Source organism: Pyxicephalus adspersus, chromosome 2, assembly GCF_032062135.1.
Source record: "Pyxicephalus adspersus chromosome 2, UCB_Pads_2.0, whole genome shotgun sequence".
Classification (NCBI taxonomy): Eukaryota; Metazoa; Chordata; class Amphibia; order Anura; family Pyxicephalidae; genus Pyxicephalus; species Pyxicephalus adspersus.
The window spans coordinates 114797611-114817846 of NC_092859.1; the positions used below are offsets into that span (position 1 = coordinate 114797611).

General features: G+C 36.3%; 1 protein-coding gene across 1 annotated transcript in view; it reads right to left on the reverse strand.

Annotated features, from left to right (window-relative positions):
- The window catches only part of SND1 (staphylococcal nuclease and tudor domain containing 1), a 265369-nt gene that overhangs the window by 161329 nt on the left and 83804 nt on the right, over window positions 1-20236 (reverse strand). Inside the window, 1 exon segment of the mRNA XM_072401947.1 lies at window positions 5779-5889. Within this exon segment, the coding sequence (XP_072258048.1) occupies window positions 5779-5889 (111 nt within the window).

A 20236-nucleotide genomic window follows, 5' to 3' on the forward strand; every position in this document is an offset into this window, starting at 1 on the left:
TCAACCAACTTGCAAAATTGCCAGAAATTAAGGCAACATCAATCGGCTTATGCCCCCCAGTAACTAAACAAAAAAGCAACTGTTGAAGCGATTCAGTTGTTAATCAAAAACTGAGGCTCAAAGATTAAAGCAGTAACTTATCAGCTTCCAATATGATAAATGTAGAGTATTAAAAGATGGGACATACAAATGAATGCATTATTATAGAAGTGAGCTCATTTACACGAAGCAGCGCTGCATGGCAAACTCCCTGCTAATGTTGGTAAGTAGCAGCTTCAGTTCCCAGATTACTACTGCAATGTGGCACATGCCTGGATTGTAATTCTGTTAATTCCTGCACACTGCAGTTGCAAAATGCTTTTTTTTTTCAAAGCGGTGCAATGTTCTTTTGTAACCACTACTGGTGTCTCTACAGCAACCACAAATGCCTTTAAGCTTCCTCCAAATTTAACACTAGCAGCGAAAGTTGGAGTGATTATTTTTTTCCAGCAAATTAAACTGGAGATACAAAAGATAATATGTATGGGTATATCCGATACGCTTATAGTAAGTGATAGAACGTCACATCTGAATTATAACTTTAATTGTTTTGACAAACCTAAACTAGAGTAACCATTACTTACAATTGGTACAATGTTATAGAATAAATTTTTTTAAATTCTACAAATGATTGTTAACTAATCCTACTTTTTTTCCTCCTTTATTAACCCCCAAGGTACTATGATAAAGTGTCACATATACAGGAAAATGCTGTTTTTTTTTTTTTTTGTTTTTTTTTACTTGCAAACAGATGCAGCATGTTTTCAATCAGAATAGAATTGTTAATACTGAAATACTTTTGTTCTTTGTTCTCTTGTTCTACATAGAAGAAAATAAAAAAAACTTAGAATTGTAAAATACACTGACCAGCCCATTTATTCTGTTCACCTTGCTAGTAGCAGGTTGGTCCCACTTTTTTCTTCAGAACTACTGACTTTTACAGATTTTTAAGACACTAATAATAATCAAGCTTGTATTTACACCCACCACTACTTCTATTAGTAGGTAAACCTTGCCAATACTGTTGATGATGTTGCTGCTTAAATCAAATAAAAAAAAATAAACATGACAAACTTTTGACATTTAAAAGATTCAACAAAAATACTAATACTGCTTACTTTCTATGGCATTATGCACTAAATAAAAGCAATTTCACCAATGTCCTAGTTTTCTTCCAAGTGCTGTCATCCTGAACTACAGAGTTGCTTTAAAGTATGATGTTCATCAACAAAAAATGGGAAGTAACAAAAATTGGAGGGATAAAGGTTAAGCCTAGTTGCTTTTTTCTTTTAGAAAAATCATTTGATTGATCCATGCACATAATTGAATTCAACCTTTGTTTTTTCTTAACCCAAAGGTCAAAAACATACAAAAGTCACCTTCTAAAGAAAGGGTCAGTGAGAATCTACTTAATCTTAAAGAATAAACTATTGTCAATCCCTTGATGTCACAGGGAATACTAGCCACTTGGTGAGAAATATCCTGTTAGTTAATACCACAAACACATTACCAGGAAGAGATGTCATTTCTACATAATACATGTGAGAGATCTAATTAAAATAAAGTATGTGTTATTTTCCCGTCTGGTTAGTTTGAGTTTAAAATAGCCCAGTTGGAGGTGTTTTAACAGTTTGTATATATGGCAGCAATAGAAAGAAAAGATAACCCCCCCCCAAGTGGACAAGACATAATGTAAATGGAGTATTGCATTACTATTGGCATATACAGTTTAGGTCCATAAACATTTGGACAGAGACAACTTTTTTCTATTTTTGGTTCTGTACATTGCCCCAATAATTTTAAATAAAACAACTCAGATGCAGTTGAACTGCAGACTTTCACCCTTAAGTCAGTGGGTTGAACAAAAAGATTGCATAAAAATGTGATGAACTAAAGCCTTTTTTTAACATTTTTTTATCATTTCATTTCAGGGACTCAAAAGTAATTGGACAAATTAAAAAGCTGAAAATAAAATGTTCATTTCTAATAATTGGTTGAAAAGCATTTGCTGGCAATGACAGTCTGTAGTCTTGAACTCATCGACATCACTGTGTACAGAACCAAAATTAGAAAAAAGTTGTCTCGGTCCACAAATTTATGGACCTAACTGTAAATAAGACTCCTTTCACAACTGTACATTGCCTTTAAAACCCCAATGGTCACAACACACCTAGTACACAGCATTAATTCCCTCTTCATTGACCCAACCCGCTTTTTTTTTTCTTTTTTTCATGAAATGCAAAAATCACTGACATCTGTGTTCTACTGGTTCCTCATTATTGTACACTGTGCTACAGTGGTTTGTATTCGTACATTGGGATGCTATTTAAAATGAATGCTAATGAAGGCTGAAAAGAACACTGGTATCATTCTGCTGACTCTGCCAAACTAAGACATCACCATCAAACAGGAGCTCAGTCAGCCAAAGCTCAAAAAAAACCCTAACAACCTCGGGAGTCCTAGTTGAAAATGGCTGCCTTTGGTGTCTGGATTTTTATTAAATGCCCACTAGGATGTGAGTATCAAGAGAGTCCTTTCAGAACAGGTCTCATCAAGACAGATACTGACTGCACATGAACCCCAAACAATTTATATGACTTCTAAATTTGATTGGTTGGACCATATCTTGTCATACCAACGAATATAAATACATGCAAAATAAATATAAATATCCCAAATAGTTGAATGAAAACAAAAATAAAGCACAATAAATATGTATGTAATAAATATGTATTCATTCAACTACTTAGGCTATATTGTAAGCTCCATTACATTAAAAAGCCAATTTAACTACCAGTTCTAATGCAATAAAAAAAGGACACGGAGGGTGATGAATACTTTTCCAAAACACCGTATGTAAAAAAAATCAGGTCTTCTAATGGCCAAAATATTAATTATTCTCTTTGTTAGGAGTACAGGCTTGATGCCTGGTAAAGCCCAAAGAAAGCCAGAAAGGCCATACAGTATGAAACTGCAATATACTGATAAAATGAGCCTCTTCAGGTCAAGGTTAAACTATTGAGAATTAAGAGGGATTGATATGGATTTCTATGCCCAAGCCAGGATGAAATGTTTTAGAAAACATTGCTTTTAAAAGGGTTTCTGAAAAGAATCTGCTTATGCAATCTATTAAAAAAAAAACTGATCACACAAAGAAAAGGGAAATTGAGATCAAATAAATTGAGAATTTATACCGCATCATGTCCCACTTATTTGATACTGCACAGCACGGCTGGTTGCATATAAATAAGAATCTTATCTTTATCTTTCAATTATACAAGGAAGAGAGATTACACAGTTGATAAAGCTTTTTATTTGATTTAATAGCCAAATAGGTAATTGCGAATGTAATCTCCATGCAAAGAAAATCCAGACCAACCTTGAAGGTGTGTCCTTCACATGACTAGGAAACAGAAAATCCTACTGCCCAGGTCTATCTGATATATTGGACAACACAAGCTGGACGGACAGTAAATAGCAAGCGGGAGCAAATAATAAAATGTAAAGAGCAAGGTGCAAATTCAAAGTTTGGCCCATTCATATATATAGTATTTAAGGTGTTTACTTTAAAGGGCATCTAAACACAAATCAAAAATGTATTTTATTGCATATTACCTGTTTACAGATATAGTGACTACACTAGTTATTTTCCAGGTAGAGTACAGAAAAGTAATCTTGTCAGAGTTCCTGTGCAGTGAATGGATATCCCCCCAAAAAAATATCAATTGTTTCTTAATGTCCTCTTATAAAATAGAGATGAAGAAATAAAATAGGAATAAGTCTATAATCAGGAAAGTAGCTACTTCCAAAGATAGAGCGGAGCAATTGTCTGTAACCACCATAAAACAGGAAGTAAATTATTTACAGGATAACCAAGAGGGGGGGGGAATAAAAAAAAAAAAGAATAAACCTGTGACTTATCCAAGGACAGCTAAACTGTAACAGGTAATTTATTTCAACGCTCCCTCCGACTACATACTGTAAAGGCTCACTCCTAGAAAGTCAACAATGTTTTGGCACATGCATCATGGATGAACTATTTTAAATGTAAAATAAAGCTTCAAAATAAATTACATGTGCAATTATTTGTGATGTTTAAAATGTGTAATAGTACAGGGTATACAAAAAGTGTACACACCTGTTCAAATGTCGAGTATGGGTGATAGATAAAAATAAAACACAATAAATTATTTTAAAACTTTCAGCAACTTTAATGTCTTCTATAATCTTTACAACACAACTGAAAAACAAACAAATCAGTTAGAGGGGGGGAAACAAAAATGTACAATAAGCTGGTTGCAAACGTGTGCAAACCCTTAAACTACCACTTTGTTGAAGCACCTTTTGATTTATTATAGAACTCATTCTTTTAGGGTACAAACCTGCCATCAATTAGACTCTGACTAAACCTAAATAAAGTTCAGCTGTCCTAATAGGATTTTCCTGACATTTACTTGGTTGCCAGCTAAAGCAAAGGCCAAGGTTCACAGACAGCTTACAAAGCATTAAAGGGATCTCATCTCTCTAGGTTATCAGTCCAGATAAAGTTACAAAAAAGTTGTCCACAGCATTGGATATACTATGGATACAGTGAAGACTGTCATTAAAACATAGATATAGCTGCATATAATTATATATATTGATAGCAATACTTAAGCACATACAAATGTTTTTTACATCAACATGTACACTGGTAATTTATATCAGCCTTAAATTAAGCATAGTAAATAGAATAGACACATCTACAGAAAATATCTAAAAAACCAGAATATAAAATTAACATATAAAAACTGTACTCCCGTAATGCTACGTACACACTTGCAATGGTTCTCATCGGATAATCTGCTCTTGGCCGACATCGGACGAGGATCTGGCGTGTGTACAGCGCCCGTCGTCCTGGCGGATCCACAGATGGACGACGAATTATCTTAATGAAAGTGAGGGGGGAGAGTGCGCGCGGCAGGGTGTTGCTCCATCATTATACCCCTTCCCTCTCAATAGAGCAGAACGGTGGCTCAGGGGTTAGCACTCCAGCCTTTGCAGCGCTAGGTCCTGGGTTCAAATCCCACCCAGGACACTATCTGCATGGAGTTTGCAGGTTCTCCCCGTGTCTGCGTGGGTTTCCTCCCACATCCCAAAAACATGCAGTTAAGGTAATTGGCTTCCCCGTAAAATTGACCTTAGACTACATTAACCACATATGACTATAGTAGGGACATTAGATTGTGAGCTCCTTTGAGGGACAGTTAGTGACACGACTATAAACTTTGTACAGCGTTGCGTAATATGATGGCGCTATATAAATACTGTATAATAATAATAAAATGGTGCTGTATGTACACCACTCAATTATGCATTGTGCAGTAGTTTGTCCTGGGAAAGGATCCTTTCCAACAACAATTATTGCACATGTGTATGCAGCCTAACACTCTGCAGACCATCTTGTGCTTCTACAGAGACAAGTACAATCCCAGTTAATGTCCTTGAAAGAGTCACAAACCGACTTTCCTGGAAAGAAGGGGGAAAAATAAGGACTACAACTGTTCAAGGCTATACAAAATGTGCAAAAGTAAAGAACGTACCAAAAAAAAAAAAAAAAAAAAAAAAAAAAAAAAAAAAAAAAAAAAAGGAAGAAGAAGAGGGTATTGTGAAAAAAGCAGCAATCATGCAGATTCTACTTCTTACTGAATTAATGAATAAGCTGTTTATTAGAACAGTGCAAAAGACGATGCAACCTACCTGGCTTCTGCTGCTAGCAGCTCATCGTAGTGTGAAGACCTCTGGTCATCATCCTGACGGTAGCGGATCACAGTAGCCAGTCCTTTGCTTACCAGAGCTTCTGCAATGTTTCTAGAACAAATACATTTACATGTTAGCCAAAAAAAAACACAAATACTGTATACACTCAAATACAAGACAATTCAAATATAAATAAATGTTTATTTTAAAAAAATAAAAAAAATAAAATAAAAAAAAAAAGCCTAATTGACTCGAATGTAAACATAGAGCAGAAAACGTGTCCATCTCTGCTAACATTCATCTCATGTAAAGTGCGTAACACTTATGTTCTCATACTGCAAGATTCTAAGATATGGAAGATATAATAAATCTGAGACAAGAGTAGAATATCTTAAATATAAGTTGGAAAGGACTCCAATCACTACTATCCAGTTACCCTTACAAATAAGGGAAATTGACCACAAGAGATTTTTAGATGATTTAGATAGTTGAGTGTCTAGTCTTCAGGAATACAATCAAATGAAACAGGACATTATAGCCCCTGAATTTATCCCAAGCACCACAAACCTATGAAACCTGTCCCCATCCTTTTTTATTTATTTTTTTAAACCTTAATACCTTTTCTTTGGTTTGATGATGCACATAGCACTGTCACACACACAATTGCAGTATTTTCATTTTTTAGATACTTCTTAACGTTGCATACTGCTTGTGAATATATACACAAAGGTGTCATTAAAACCACCTTTTGATTTGGCGACCATCTCGTCTGCTCACTATAGAGGTAACACCGGAAATTTATTACCCACATGGATAGGAAATTATTAGGTGAAAGATAAAACAGAAATTAACTTGTCAGATGAGAGGCACAGGATAACTTGTTTATGAAGGTATAGCCCCAAAGTTGGCAACCCTGACTGGGTTACTGTTGAGAGGCTTTAGGATTGGGGTAATGCAGCTTCGTTTTAGGTGCATTCTGCATGTATTTCATATCAAGATAGACGGATGGCCAACAAACTGCCACAAGTACCAGTCTCAAGTCGGGCCCACTCTGCTGCAGACACACCTAGAAAGTTTAACTAAACAAAAGTTTTTTTTCAATTGGAGTAAAGCACAAACCTGAGTGACCTGTTTTCAGAATTATAAGACTAAGCATACAACTAAATGGATAGTCTGGGAATCAAAGTATTTAAAATTTCCTTATCACATTACAGAGATAACCCTTAAACTAGTTCAGCTTTGATGTGATTATAGTGGATTCTGATCTCTGAATAAATAATAATGCTATAATTTAACAAAATAGGTTTAACTAAAAACAGAAGAAACTAAATCATAAAATGTCACCATGGTTCCAAGTAGCTGTCAATGTAAACACTGCATTCACTTGTCCAGTCATAGGAATTCCCAGCTGAAGCCAATTTGCAGCAATATTGCCACCAAGTACTGGAATGCAGAACTGACAAATGATGGAAAGGGGGTAGAGAATGCCTAGTAGCGCCTCTGAACCATTACTTTCAATTTTAACTGTGTGTAAATGCAGAAAGGGATTTTGTTTGTGCCAATCCAGTGAAAGGTTCACTGAACAAAAGTAATTATCCACAACACACTTTTGACATTTCGAAATTCTATTTGTTTCACATTCCCACACCTTTCAGTTGGCAGAGCCCGGCTTCCACAAAAGATCAGACACTGTGGGGAACCGATGAAAAAAATCTGTGCATTGATTAAAACCAAGGTAAACCACTTCCAAAGGGACACTAGCCACACTCCTTAAAAAAACACTGCATATTTCAATAGGGAAAGAAAAAAAATCTTATGTACAAGAGGCACCTGGCTTCAGAAAGCACTTGAGAAAAAGATGCATCAGAAGGTGAAACTGAATCCATAAATCATACCAAGATTCTCTTTTTGACACCCAACTCTGGGCAGTTTGTTGGTGTCCAGGGAAATACATGCACACAACATAGTTCTAGTGGTTAAACGGTCACAGGGGGAGCCAACTAATTTGTGATATAGGAAAAAGGCATTTAACATGCTTTAAAGAATCCCCAAATTGTATTGTAAAAACAGAAAGCATTAAAATCATTAGACCTGTAAGTGAAAAATAAAAATGCCAAATATCTGCTGGTTGGAAAACTAATTTTTTACATTTTAGAAAGCTGCTTGATTGTACAACAAATTGCTAAACATACTATACAAATAAAGTACTTTAATGAAAATTAACTGTGTTAAAGGAAATCTCTCTGGGAAAAAAAAACATGGACAGCGAATGCCAATCTTTAAACAATGCCAATTGCCTGGCATTCACAGGTTCACAGGTTTTTGAGTCACCAAGACTAACATTGTCAGACAAACTTCCATTTACACTCCCTGATAACTTTATTATATATACCTTGCTAGTACTGGACCTTTTGTCTTTAGATCCGCCTTACTTTGTTGTGGCATAGATCCAACAAGGTACAGGAAACATTCCTCATGGACTCTGATTTAAACTGATCATTTTAATCAAGAGAACGGCTGCTCACTGAATAATTTCCTTTCTTTGTACATGATCTGTAACCTTTAGAGCGGATTGTGTTTTAAATGCCAGCAGGTTCTGAAATACAAAGACCAGTCTACCTGGCACCAAGAACCATGGCATGTTCAAAGTCACTGAAATCCCCCTTCTTACCCATTCTGATACTTGCCATGACAATCTCCACACGACTGAATGCAATGAGTTGCTGTCATGTTATTGGATGATTAGATATTTGTATTGACAAGTAGTTGACAAAGCATACTCATAAAATGGCCAGTGAGTGAACATCATGAAAATCAGTTTATTTTCTTCTATCTAGAATGAGAAATGACAGGCTAAGCTAACTCTAAATCCTGAAGCTAGTCCACATGTCTCCTCCGTTGCTCTTTCCATTTTGATTGCTAACTATTTCTGCGTTCAGTTTACCTGTAAAAATTGGAGTTTTAGGAACTTGCAAACGTAAAAAAAGGCAATATACTGTGCTTTCAAAACACCGTACAAAAACAGGGGGAACAGGTCCTCCGGATTTGTTTGGAAGCAGGGTGGATAGTGTTTTTTTTTTTTTCAGATTTTGAATACCCGCAGAAAAGGAGATTTTTTGAAAGAAAAGCCTGGCACAGATAGAAAGGTAAAAATGGGTAGGTAAGGTATGCTGATATAAAAGTTGAGCCTTGGAGTTCAGTTTTTTCTTTGGTTATGGTTTGTCCTAACCACTGTTACTTTTGTGAATCTGCTTGTTCTGCATGACCAAATGTGAAGGAAATAATCAGGTGTGTTTAGAAGAAAAAATCATGTTGAAGGATAAAAACAGTTATATTATGCTACAAAATGAAGATGAGATAGATGGGCTGCCAGTATATCTCTGTGGGTCCTATTTGGAAATCTAAGAGCCACAATTTATTTATGTTGGGACCAGGTAAAGCCTCGTTCACACTATAGGAATGTGGTACACTTTATGCTGCCATTCACAGTATGGTGTCCAGCATTTAGCTGCCCATTCAAATGACTGTGAAAACCCTACTGAGTAAGGTTTTGAGATATCTTAAGATTATTTTTAGTTTCATGCAACAAAACAAGGATTTAGTATTCTGCTTCACACACCGCCTAAAAAAAAACAAAAGGGGAAAATGCAGCTAATAAAGTGTGAGAAAGTGCCAAACAAAGATGCAAAACCTGGAAAGGTTTTTTAAACACTTCAAACGAGGTAGCATAACAATCAACAAATTGAAACTGCTGGAGGATGGGAGTGCCTTGTAATACCAATAGATACCCATCTAGTCAATTTGAAAGGAAATAATCTATCCTACATTTCCTGCAAGGTGTTAGAGGTCATCTGATATCTTTGTGCAACCCATTCAGTAAATGTTACTACACAAAATTAGTACCAATTATAGCTCAGGACTTGCAGACATCTAGATAGTGGTATGTGTTATGTCAGTTGGAGTACAAGCTCAGCACAATTAATCACTGAAAAATGCATTACAGCTCTCAGGTTTATAATTAAACAATAAAATACAAGTGCCTCAATGAACAACATTTTAAGGGCAATTATGAGGGGAACAAGAGGAGGTTTCCAGAAACAAGTGAATCTTCCACCCCTGCTGTTTTTTTTTTTTTTTTTTACATTGGCAAATGTATGCATCTTTAGAAAGCCAATTAACCTTTGCAATTGCTGCATTAAGATACCATTCTTGTCTGTGGGCTAAGCAGCTCTTGCATACTTCCAGTTTAACAGACTTTACCTTGGATTTTTAGGAATAAAATGTCCTAATGACACATTCATAGACATACGAGAATAAAATAAAGTGAAGTTAAATTTCCTTGTTTCAAACATTTATTGACATGAAAAGTTTTGAGTTTGAGGGTCAAGATGTCCTGTCTAATAGATAATGCATTTTTCACACACAGAAGCTCCTCCATATCTTTAAAATGTATTTAGAAGGTTCCAAAAAATCATTATAATTAACAATGGTTAAAAAAAATAAAACATGCTTCTCCAACCAAATATTGAAAGTTATGCTATTAAAAACCGGTTGCATTTTACTAAATTAGACTATACTATGGGTGCACACATGTTGCATAAACCCAGGTACAAGTAGTTTATCGATCGCAATTAAAGCTGGTTTAATATAATACAAATGTATTGGTTGAGACATCACAAGATCCCAGGGGTTTATACCAGCCTGCATCATTCAAACCTTCCTCTAAGGCAGGGTTTTTTTTTTTTTTTAGTGGTGTAATGATGGCCCTCTGATGGTAGAAATCTCTTCCCGTATTTTTTTCTGTCAAAATAAAATGTTTGAAATGACAGGCATATTACTAATCAATATCTTACTGACCTGAACAATAAAGAAAACAGAAAAAAAACAATGGATTAACCCAATAAATTTGTCTGAAATAACTTTAGGTAGCTTTCATCTAGGCTGTTACTCCCCCGCTATGGGCCATGCTCAAGTGGAGTATTAATTTCAAGAAATGCTCAACCTTCAAGGTAACGATGGAATTCTGAACACATTACCATAACCATCCATTGCCAGCAGGGCCACACTACTGCTCAGTACACCCACCCCTGGCATATTCATGACATCCTGTGCCTTCTTCACGGTTCAGCGCATTACTTTTTCATGGTGTGGTTTTGCAATACCTTTTAACTCTAACCTTATTATCCTCCTGAGTCTTACGTTTCTACCCAGAAAGAAATTTAAAAAAAGTTGTTAACCATGCATTAAAGAATTAACATTTTAGGCCAGAAAAAACCCAAGTAAACACACACAGGGGAAAAAAATTGGTAGCTGCAAACACGTTGCACAATATTTGTGAGACTACACATTACAACTATATATTTAAGTAGATACACATTTTATTTTTCATATGTTGAGCCTTAAACTTATGCGTGAAACTGTGAAGCAACTAAAAATTAGGGTAGAATTATTCCTCTCACTCAGTCGGTGTGGCAGTATCCAGTATGTTGTACACTAATGGTGCAAAAATTATTGGCTATTGTTACCCTGTTGACCCTAAATAAAACCTCAATCATAGTGCATTATACAATACATTTTATCTCATTTAATATCAGTTTGTAGCATACATCCATGCCCATATCCCGACATTATATCTCCTTTGCAAACCTGTTGAAACATGATTATACACTTCTGTGACTGAATGACTCCACCATTATAACAGCTCCAACCGTAGCCAAAGACAATTTATTGAATTATCTTAGGGTCTGCTCAGCAAATATTAGGAATGACGGGATTAAAGCCAAATCTCATTATATCAAAGTATACAGAGAATCTCGAGGTAATAAGCATTAACAAGTTAGTATATAGAATAAGCTTAGGGCATTTCCTTCCTAGAGAGGAAATAAGCCGGTACCAAAAAACAGATAATTGCAGAGATAGTGCAACACAGCTCAGTCAAGCAAAGTATTACGTGCAAAGATGGGAAGAGGTATTGCTTACACATATGGGGGGGGGGGGGGGGCTGAAAGAGCACAACATTTGCTTTGGAAAAACCCATATGCCAATTATGCATTTAGCGCAGGAGAAGTGCATTAACTTGGCTCCGATTACAGTATGCCGCTTTAAACAAATTCATAAATTCCCCTTCACTGAGTGCATCTGTAATTCTCCTGCAATTACATGTGGGGAAATGAATGGATAATTCATAGCTGAAAAGGGAGAACGTGTAAGCATAACAAACTGTTACAAGTCGCCAATAATTAACACATTCCCTGTAATGAGGATGTCACTAATCACCTGACACTAGAGGCTCTCTGAAAACTGTTACATTTAAACTAGTTTGGCAGTGTAGAATCCTTTAGTTCTTAATCACACGTATTACAAATTTACAAAGTCTTAATTTTACTGTACAAATAGTAGGTTGGCTGTCATAGAAATGGTTACTACAGCCAAGATATTTAAAACTTCTGATAGTATATCAATTATGGGTATTTTAATAGACACATGGTATTGTAGCCATATTTATGCACAAAAAGTACTTAAATATTGTATTTCAACAAAGGACTCTTTCACAATGTAGCAGTGTAGGAAACAAATACTACTAATAATATCTACAACTAAATATCCATTTACTGTACAAACTGCTTCACAGATGCATTTTTGTTTATCACTTTAATGGAAAAAAAAATTGAATTAAACACCAATAAAATCCTATGTGCATCTAATTGAAACAACTCACATTTAATTAAAGGCTTCCATGGAATGGAGATAGCCACAAATACAATAGGAGAAATGTGCCCACGCTGGTTTGTGAGGGTGAAACAGAAAATTCCAATTGCTATTTCCAATTCCCAAAACTCAACAAGGGATCTGAAGAATTGGACCTAAAATTTGTGGAGTTTGTTACCAACATCAAAGGACAGAAGAAGCTGGATAGCTGCTCACAATGCTTAAAGCTCATCTCTAAGCAAAAACTAAGTATATTCTGACTATACTCCTCAAGTCTATCCAGCAGTATCTAACCATTTCTTACCTTGTAAAAATATGCACTTTACTACACTTAATATTGTCACTTCAATGTGTTCAGGGACACCGATCCTCTGCTGAAGACAAACGAGCTAACCTGTCCTTGGCTTCCCTCTCCTACAGATCCTCTCCTCCTAAGTCTATTCATAAAAGGGTTTTACCGCAGACAGCAAGAAGGAAGCGTCAGCCTTTTGGCACGCAGTGCCAGAAAGCAAAAAGACAAAGAACAGGAGTATCAGGTGACCGTGGGTTTAGATGAGTAAAAATGGATTGTAGTTTCCTTCCAGGAGTTAAAGAAAGTAGGAAGGGGGTTATCTATATTCTGGGGATATGATTTAAAATCAGGAGTATCATTTGTTTGGAAAAAAAAAAACAAGAAAAAAAACATTTTTTCCACAAGGACATTTTAGTGCAAATCTAGTAACTAGGCCGATATTTGTTTCCTTTTTGAACCATCAAGAGATTAGGACTCTCAAAACCTTTACCAGAATTCAAAAAAATTCTGCAGAAACAGCACAGCCTTGAAGTCCTGTTGTCAATGCTGGAAAGATGCAAAACTATGAAATGTGAAGCGCTTTCTTAACTCAACTGACTTAAAAGGGGGCATTTGTGATAATGGCATCGTATTTTATTTAGACAAGTCTACATTTTAAAAAAGCAACTTTGTCATTGTGATCCTTAAAGCTACGTACACACTTCCAATTATTATCGTTGGTAAACGAACGACCCTGCACGATATCTGCGAACGATCGTATGGCACCGATCCTGTACATACAGATAACGACACGATCGTTCCCAGATATTGTACACACGATAGATGCGATCGTTTGAACGATACAGGAAGTGACGTGCACCACAGGAAGTAAGCGAACGTTCATTCACCGCACATGCTCAGACCATGGACGATCAATGAACAACCGTACACACGATAGATGGTAAACGATCGTCGTCCAATCCGCCGGTCCGGTCGTTCATTTCCAGCGACTATTATCGTTCGTCGGCGTCGTTGGTTACTTTTTTTACGAACGATTTTTGCCCAATCGATCGTTCGTCGTTCATTTCCAACGATAAAAATTGGAAGTGTACGCAGCTTAAGTATTTAACTTCTTCATTACTGGGACTTTTTTTTATTTAAATGTATATTTGAAGCCTGCAGATCACTTAAAACTACCAAGACATACTTTTGGAAAGCAGAGAACAAAGAATGGACGTTGTGTGATATTTGCAGACTATATTTTATATAACTAAAGAAACATGACAAGTAAATGGTAACAAAAGCATTCAAACTGTGTATGCCTGAAAAACAGCGAAAAGCTACGGTTTCCTAAAATTGTCCCTAAAACCCTCTGTAGCACATCACTCTAGAAGGCATCCCAAATAGGTGCATACACTTATTCCTCTCATTCCATCAAGTGCAACAATTTTCAATAACTCTACATGCAAATTTGCACTCCTATGTGTGATGTAGATGGCAATCCACCACTATATTTTATTTTTATTTCAGGAAAATGTGCCTACCACAAAAAAGACCTGTTGGGAGTTTTTTTTTTTTTTTGCCTCCTAAGCCAACCATTTTGGTTTTTTTGCAGTCTTAGCAAGCGACTGATGAAGAGACTGGAGTGAATCGTTTTCTGGCTGGCGGCAGACCTATTTCCCCTACAACAGTTCCCTCAGGCCTAGGCTAAATCAAAACCATATACTACTGCTATGTATTTTGTCCAGGGAGATTATTATTGAAGCCCTCCACAGTTACATTATATGCTTTAAAATCTTATTTGTAGGGAATCTAGTGCACGTTACTCAAAATGCAGATTACATAGCTGCATCATTTAGAAGAAAAAACAAACCTGACCTTATTTTCCCATTTTATGTGCTTACAATTACACATTTTAAAATGATATATTATAATGTTTATATAGACATGTAAGAATATTGCTTATGTTTATCATTGACTGTTAAGGTAAAACAGCTTATCCTTACACATAGCATATAAACTAGGGGACCATTTAACATGCAGCAAGCATCCAAACCACAACGTTTGGGACAGAATGAAGGTAAATCTTGATCGGAGCAGGTTTTCTAGGTTGAGCTGGTGCGATCTGCAGATACCCCACAGACGTCAGATCAATCATGAGTTCTGCTGCCTGAGTACTACAATTATGTGTGGGACGCGGCATATACAGTAGTTAGCAAACCTGACAAATACTTTAGTTCAAACAAGGAAGTACAGAGCAGGATTCAGAAGCATGCGGGTTAGAAGATGACTAGCAGTCAATGTTCCGTTTGACCCATAGAACACCTGTTTGTCCTCACGGGGGACAAACAAAAGTTTTCTTTGTAACTTTGTGAATTTCTATGAATTAAATCAGCACATTTATAAATATGCCAAGAATCCAGTGTGAAAATAGTTTTCCTTTAAAAAGGCCTGCTCATGCTGGACAGAACCATAACCCAGCAGTGCTCAGCACTAACAGACAGAACCATAACCCAGCACTTTTAATATAGCTATACACAAATGTGTCCCTATGCCTTCTATATGTACATTTATTGTGTTAAATAAGGGCAGATAATACAGCATAGTAATTAAGAGTCAAATACTAACTCAGCATGCATTTATCTGCTTTCTAAGCTTAAGTCAGTAAGATGTCTCAGGAGGTCATACGAAGGCCAAGACCACAATGTTTTTCAAATGCTTCTGGTCTGCTCTGTCTAGAACACTACTGCACTGACTTGTAATAACGCTGTACAGAAAGCAAAATATACCGAGGCGAAAGGTCTTTTTGTCTGCATATGCAAAGTTGAGCCATGAACCCACCCAGTGGCCATTCAACATCAGCACATTTAAAATCAGCACATTTAAAATCAGCACATTTAAAATCAGCTACACATACTCAAAGGAATAGATTCATCTAAATGGCAGACTGCTGCAAAACGTGCTACATTTTTATTTCAAAATAGTACAGGACCTTGCATTTTAGTACAAATGTGGCTTAAATGCTCACAGTACATACCAGAATAATTAAGCGGAAGTTTACACTATTGAGTATTTTGTTTGCCTCTCTAGGTATTAAATAAACGGAAATTAGCAAAAAATGCAACTTGCAACACTAGAGCTAATAAAGCCTTGTTAGTGATGGATCAGCTTCCAAAGGCACCTGGACAGCATTCGTGCAGGCCTGGGTTCAATCCCAAGGTAGCTTACGTTCTATTTTTCAGTACAGAAATAACCCTTCTAAAGCTGTCTCTGCAGCAAAATTTGTGCACATCATAAAATCCTCACTTAGTGGGTGTAGGAAAGCTGCTGAGCTGTTATTTTGCTCTTATGGTCGGGGGAAGCAGAATTCTAACTTGACATCTTTCTCTATAAGTCGACAGCCCTCTTGGAAATAGGCGTAATGGTCTACTGGAACCATTTAAAGGCCAGCCACATCCCGTTCGCTGCAATAAAGTCATAAAGAGGCAATTTAACATCACTTGTTTAGCAATAAATAAAACACACATTGTTATAGAAACAATGCTTACTTCACTGGAACTGACTGAAGTCCAAATGGGAAACATTGCATACCTTTATTAATCAAGGTGACTAAAGGACTGTCACCTCACAATGTCCCCATCATTTTGTTACTGGGTAATGTACACTAGCTTGAATATATTTTCTTTCATACTAAATAGGCCAAAAATAGTCATGGAATATTTAGTACTTAAATAACCTTAAAGGATATTTAATATTATATTTATCAACTTGAAAATGGCTGCTGCAACATTGGTAGAAATGGACCACAAATATATTAGTTTAAAAAAAAAGACCTCCACGGAGCATGTAGGCTGCTATTTCTAACCTAATTCCTCCAAATTCAGCTTGCCTTGTCGGTGTTCTGATCCTTTGTTATTAATACCTTTTGAATCCCTGGCTCAGAATAAGTATAAAGCTCAGGTGTTACCTGTGTGATAGGTTGTGAGGAAAAAACCTTATCTGCATGCACGGTGTGTGACAAACTACTGAATCCAAAAGGTCATTCAGGCAACATCTTCGGAAGGAGTTTAGCAATTGTATCTTACATTACCTTGGTGGTAGATACAGCGATACAAGTACAGGTTTACCCTTTTACCCTTGTGGTGGATAATATATATATATCTATATCTATATCTATATATCTGTACATCTTTATAAACATATATACGTGATAATTTATACAATAGCCATTTTTGCCATAAAAACCCCTTTCTTTTTCTGTTTTTCTTATACTTATATTGGGGTTGGCAACCACCCAACTATGGGTATCTTAATTTACCAACTCATTTGGGGAAAGCTACCACTACATTTACTACACACTGATTTTCTTACCTATACAAACAAGCACACAACTCTATTGGATCCCCCTCCCCCTTGGTACAACAAAAAGCTGTCAATCTGTGTTGTTCCATAATTTTGCTCTCACAACGTGTTTATTGTACAGTGGCACAGGAGAGGTTGGCACTATATAAAATTCTTAAAATATCGAACCTAAGAAAAAAAATTTTTTTTTTTGCTTTCTTACCATTTGAATATTTTTTTCCCCCTGACTAAAAAAAGTCAAGAATATATTTCAAGCTATTAAACATGCTTCAGTACACCTACCCTGATTAAAGTTTTTCTTGACACAAAGAACAGTACAATCCTCAATACAGTTATGAGGAATACCCAGAAGAACACAGACTGATCTCATAACCAAATTCAGCTGGTGTTACTGGTGTCATTTCAATTTTCCATAACGTGTTTTACATAAAGCTGTTTTTTATGCTTTAAATAAAACATTTACAGGTCAGGGAAAATCTATCAAGGTAATACCATCAAAGAAGAAACAAAATTCAAAATACTTTGTTGATCGTGTCATTCTCAAGCCCCAAAAAAACATGTACTGTCTGGTCAACCTGTTTGAGTCCACTGGTCCTGGACATACAGCAGAAGGGTACAGAAAGTGGCAACAACTAAATATATTGTGCTGCTTTCTGTAGAATTCAGGATCCACCACTGCCACAGGAAGACATGAAAAGACAACTTGTCACATCACTAAAGAAAAAAGTCCAATTCCTGGTTTGTCTCAAACCACACAAAACTTCCAAGCTGTGTAATGTGGCTTTAAAAATTAGCTATTTGACAGACCTGATCATGAACGTGATATCTCTGACTGCTAGACAAGTTCAATCCACCATGAAAGGCTTGTGTCTGTTTTGTCTCCTACTAGATCAAAAAGTATCCCTGTTCTCAGCAAACACTCCCCACACCTCCCCAAATCAAACCAACAGTCCCATCATCTAACCTAAAGCTAAAAAGTTGTGGTAGCTTGGCTGTCACAATCTCCAAAACACTTCTACAGGGGTAGGTCAGAAATACTGTCAAATGGCAAATTCATTCTCATTAGCTTTTTGTGTTTTTACCTGAAGTCACATTATAGCTCTCCTGAATGTTGATCTCCAATTAAATCAAAGCTGTGTGAAGGGAGGATCTACAATATGGACAAAAGGAGCTCCGACTATCCAGGTTAACAGAAGAAAAAGATCATCTAGGTAAGATTACAATCTACCACAGGAATACATATAATGAAATCATTTCTATGGACCCTCTACAGGTAAACATAAAAGCTTATTTACATGTAAAGCTGGCAAGTACTACTGCATATATATCAAGTAGCTATTTAAGCTCTATTAAAATGTAGCCCCAGCCTATGGGTCATGTTTGGAAATGGTTTTCCCTTACATCCTCTGTAAAAGAACAAATTAAATCTCATGTTTTGAATTCAAAATTCTTGTCATTTTGTCTCCAGGGAAATGGTAGCATTCAATGCAAGTGTGCTAAGGGCATGGCTGAGGAAAGGGGGGGTACCAAGTAATAGAAAATGGCTTTTCGGAGAATGACATGAAGGGCCCAAAAAGAAAGATGCAATATCTTGAGCTAACCAGCATCTTACATAATCACTGCCATTTAAATATGAGAATGCTCTTCATTATTCCTGCCTAAGACAATTGGACTGATGTAAGTTTAGCAGGAAAATGAGGGTTGTACAGAACAAATCTTTCAAAAGCAGAAATGAACCTTTGTATCTAAGCAGTAACTTACACAAAAAAAAACTCCACAGAATCTCACATCACCAGTTCCAAACTACAAGAAGGACGGCAACACTGAAGTCATGAATGGTGTTCCAGCATTGGGCAGGCTGTCTAATATCTCAATTTCCAAAGCATTTGCTTATATTAGAAATCTTGGTACAGTGTAGTCCTAGTGCCTATGCTTCTATTACAGATTTAAAAACAATGATTTGTAACAGCATTATAGTGAATTAGGTTTTTATAACAGCTACCACCTTCAATACGCATTATTTCCTTACAGCACAAAGTGAATTGGATATATCAGCAGGCACAATTCTGATGAATATTACATACCTGTCATTAATCTGCAGAAAACTTTATAGCATTTTTTTCCTGACAACTTGCTATATGCAGCAAAAGGCTGCAAACCATGCATGAAATCAAGCAATGTATTTAAGACATTTTAATTTAAGAAAATGATCTAAAAGAAATTCTCTGCTAGCATTTAAATGCGTATACGTAAAAAATTTAGGATTTTCTTTTGCAAGCTGTATATCATTAATATATATATATAATCTAATCCGTAGGTCAACTACAAGCCGGATGCAAGGATCTTAAGGATTTTTCTTTATTTATCTTAGGGAACCTAGGCAGTCTCTAAAATCATGCAAGCATCAATGTGAAAATTGTTTTTAGAGATCCTGCTCAACGGCAGAACAAGGAACATCAGCATTAAATACTTTTAAATCCAATGGGGGCACTAAGTAGGTGCCAGCTTTGAACTGTCCCAAATTGCAAAAGGAAGCTTAGATTATTAACTTGATGACAGACTGAAGGATCTGCTGCCACACGTCATGAGGTGTAATAGAGCAAACAGATGGATCTTTGCAGTTAATAACTCAAAAAGGAAGCAGTGAAGGGAAATGAAAAACAACCCACAAAAAAGATCAATGAAAGAAAAATTACACGTCCACTGAAAAACTTAAGGAAAGCCTCTAACAAAAGTTATGTCCTCGAAAAAGTTTCTGGCTATTTTTAATGATTTAAGTGAATTTATAAACCTTTCCATCTGTTTAGGCACTTTTAAAGAGAAAGGGATTACATTTGTCCATGACTGATCTCAAGTGTTACAGGGAGGATACAGCCCTATAAAGAGCCCCTAATACTCAACCCAACAGAACACATGAGGGTTGGGTTTCAGGAAAACAAACCAGCACTCATTCGGTGCTGGTGACTGCTTGTTTTAAAAACTATGCTATCCCCACAAGAATTTAGAATACATACTATGTTTTTTTCCAAAGACTCGGCCAGCAGTTGGAGCGGCTTTCAGTTGTGTTTACAGTACACAACAGTGCACTGCCAAACACAAGTCAAGTGTCTTTTACTA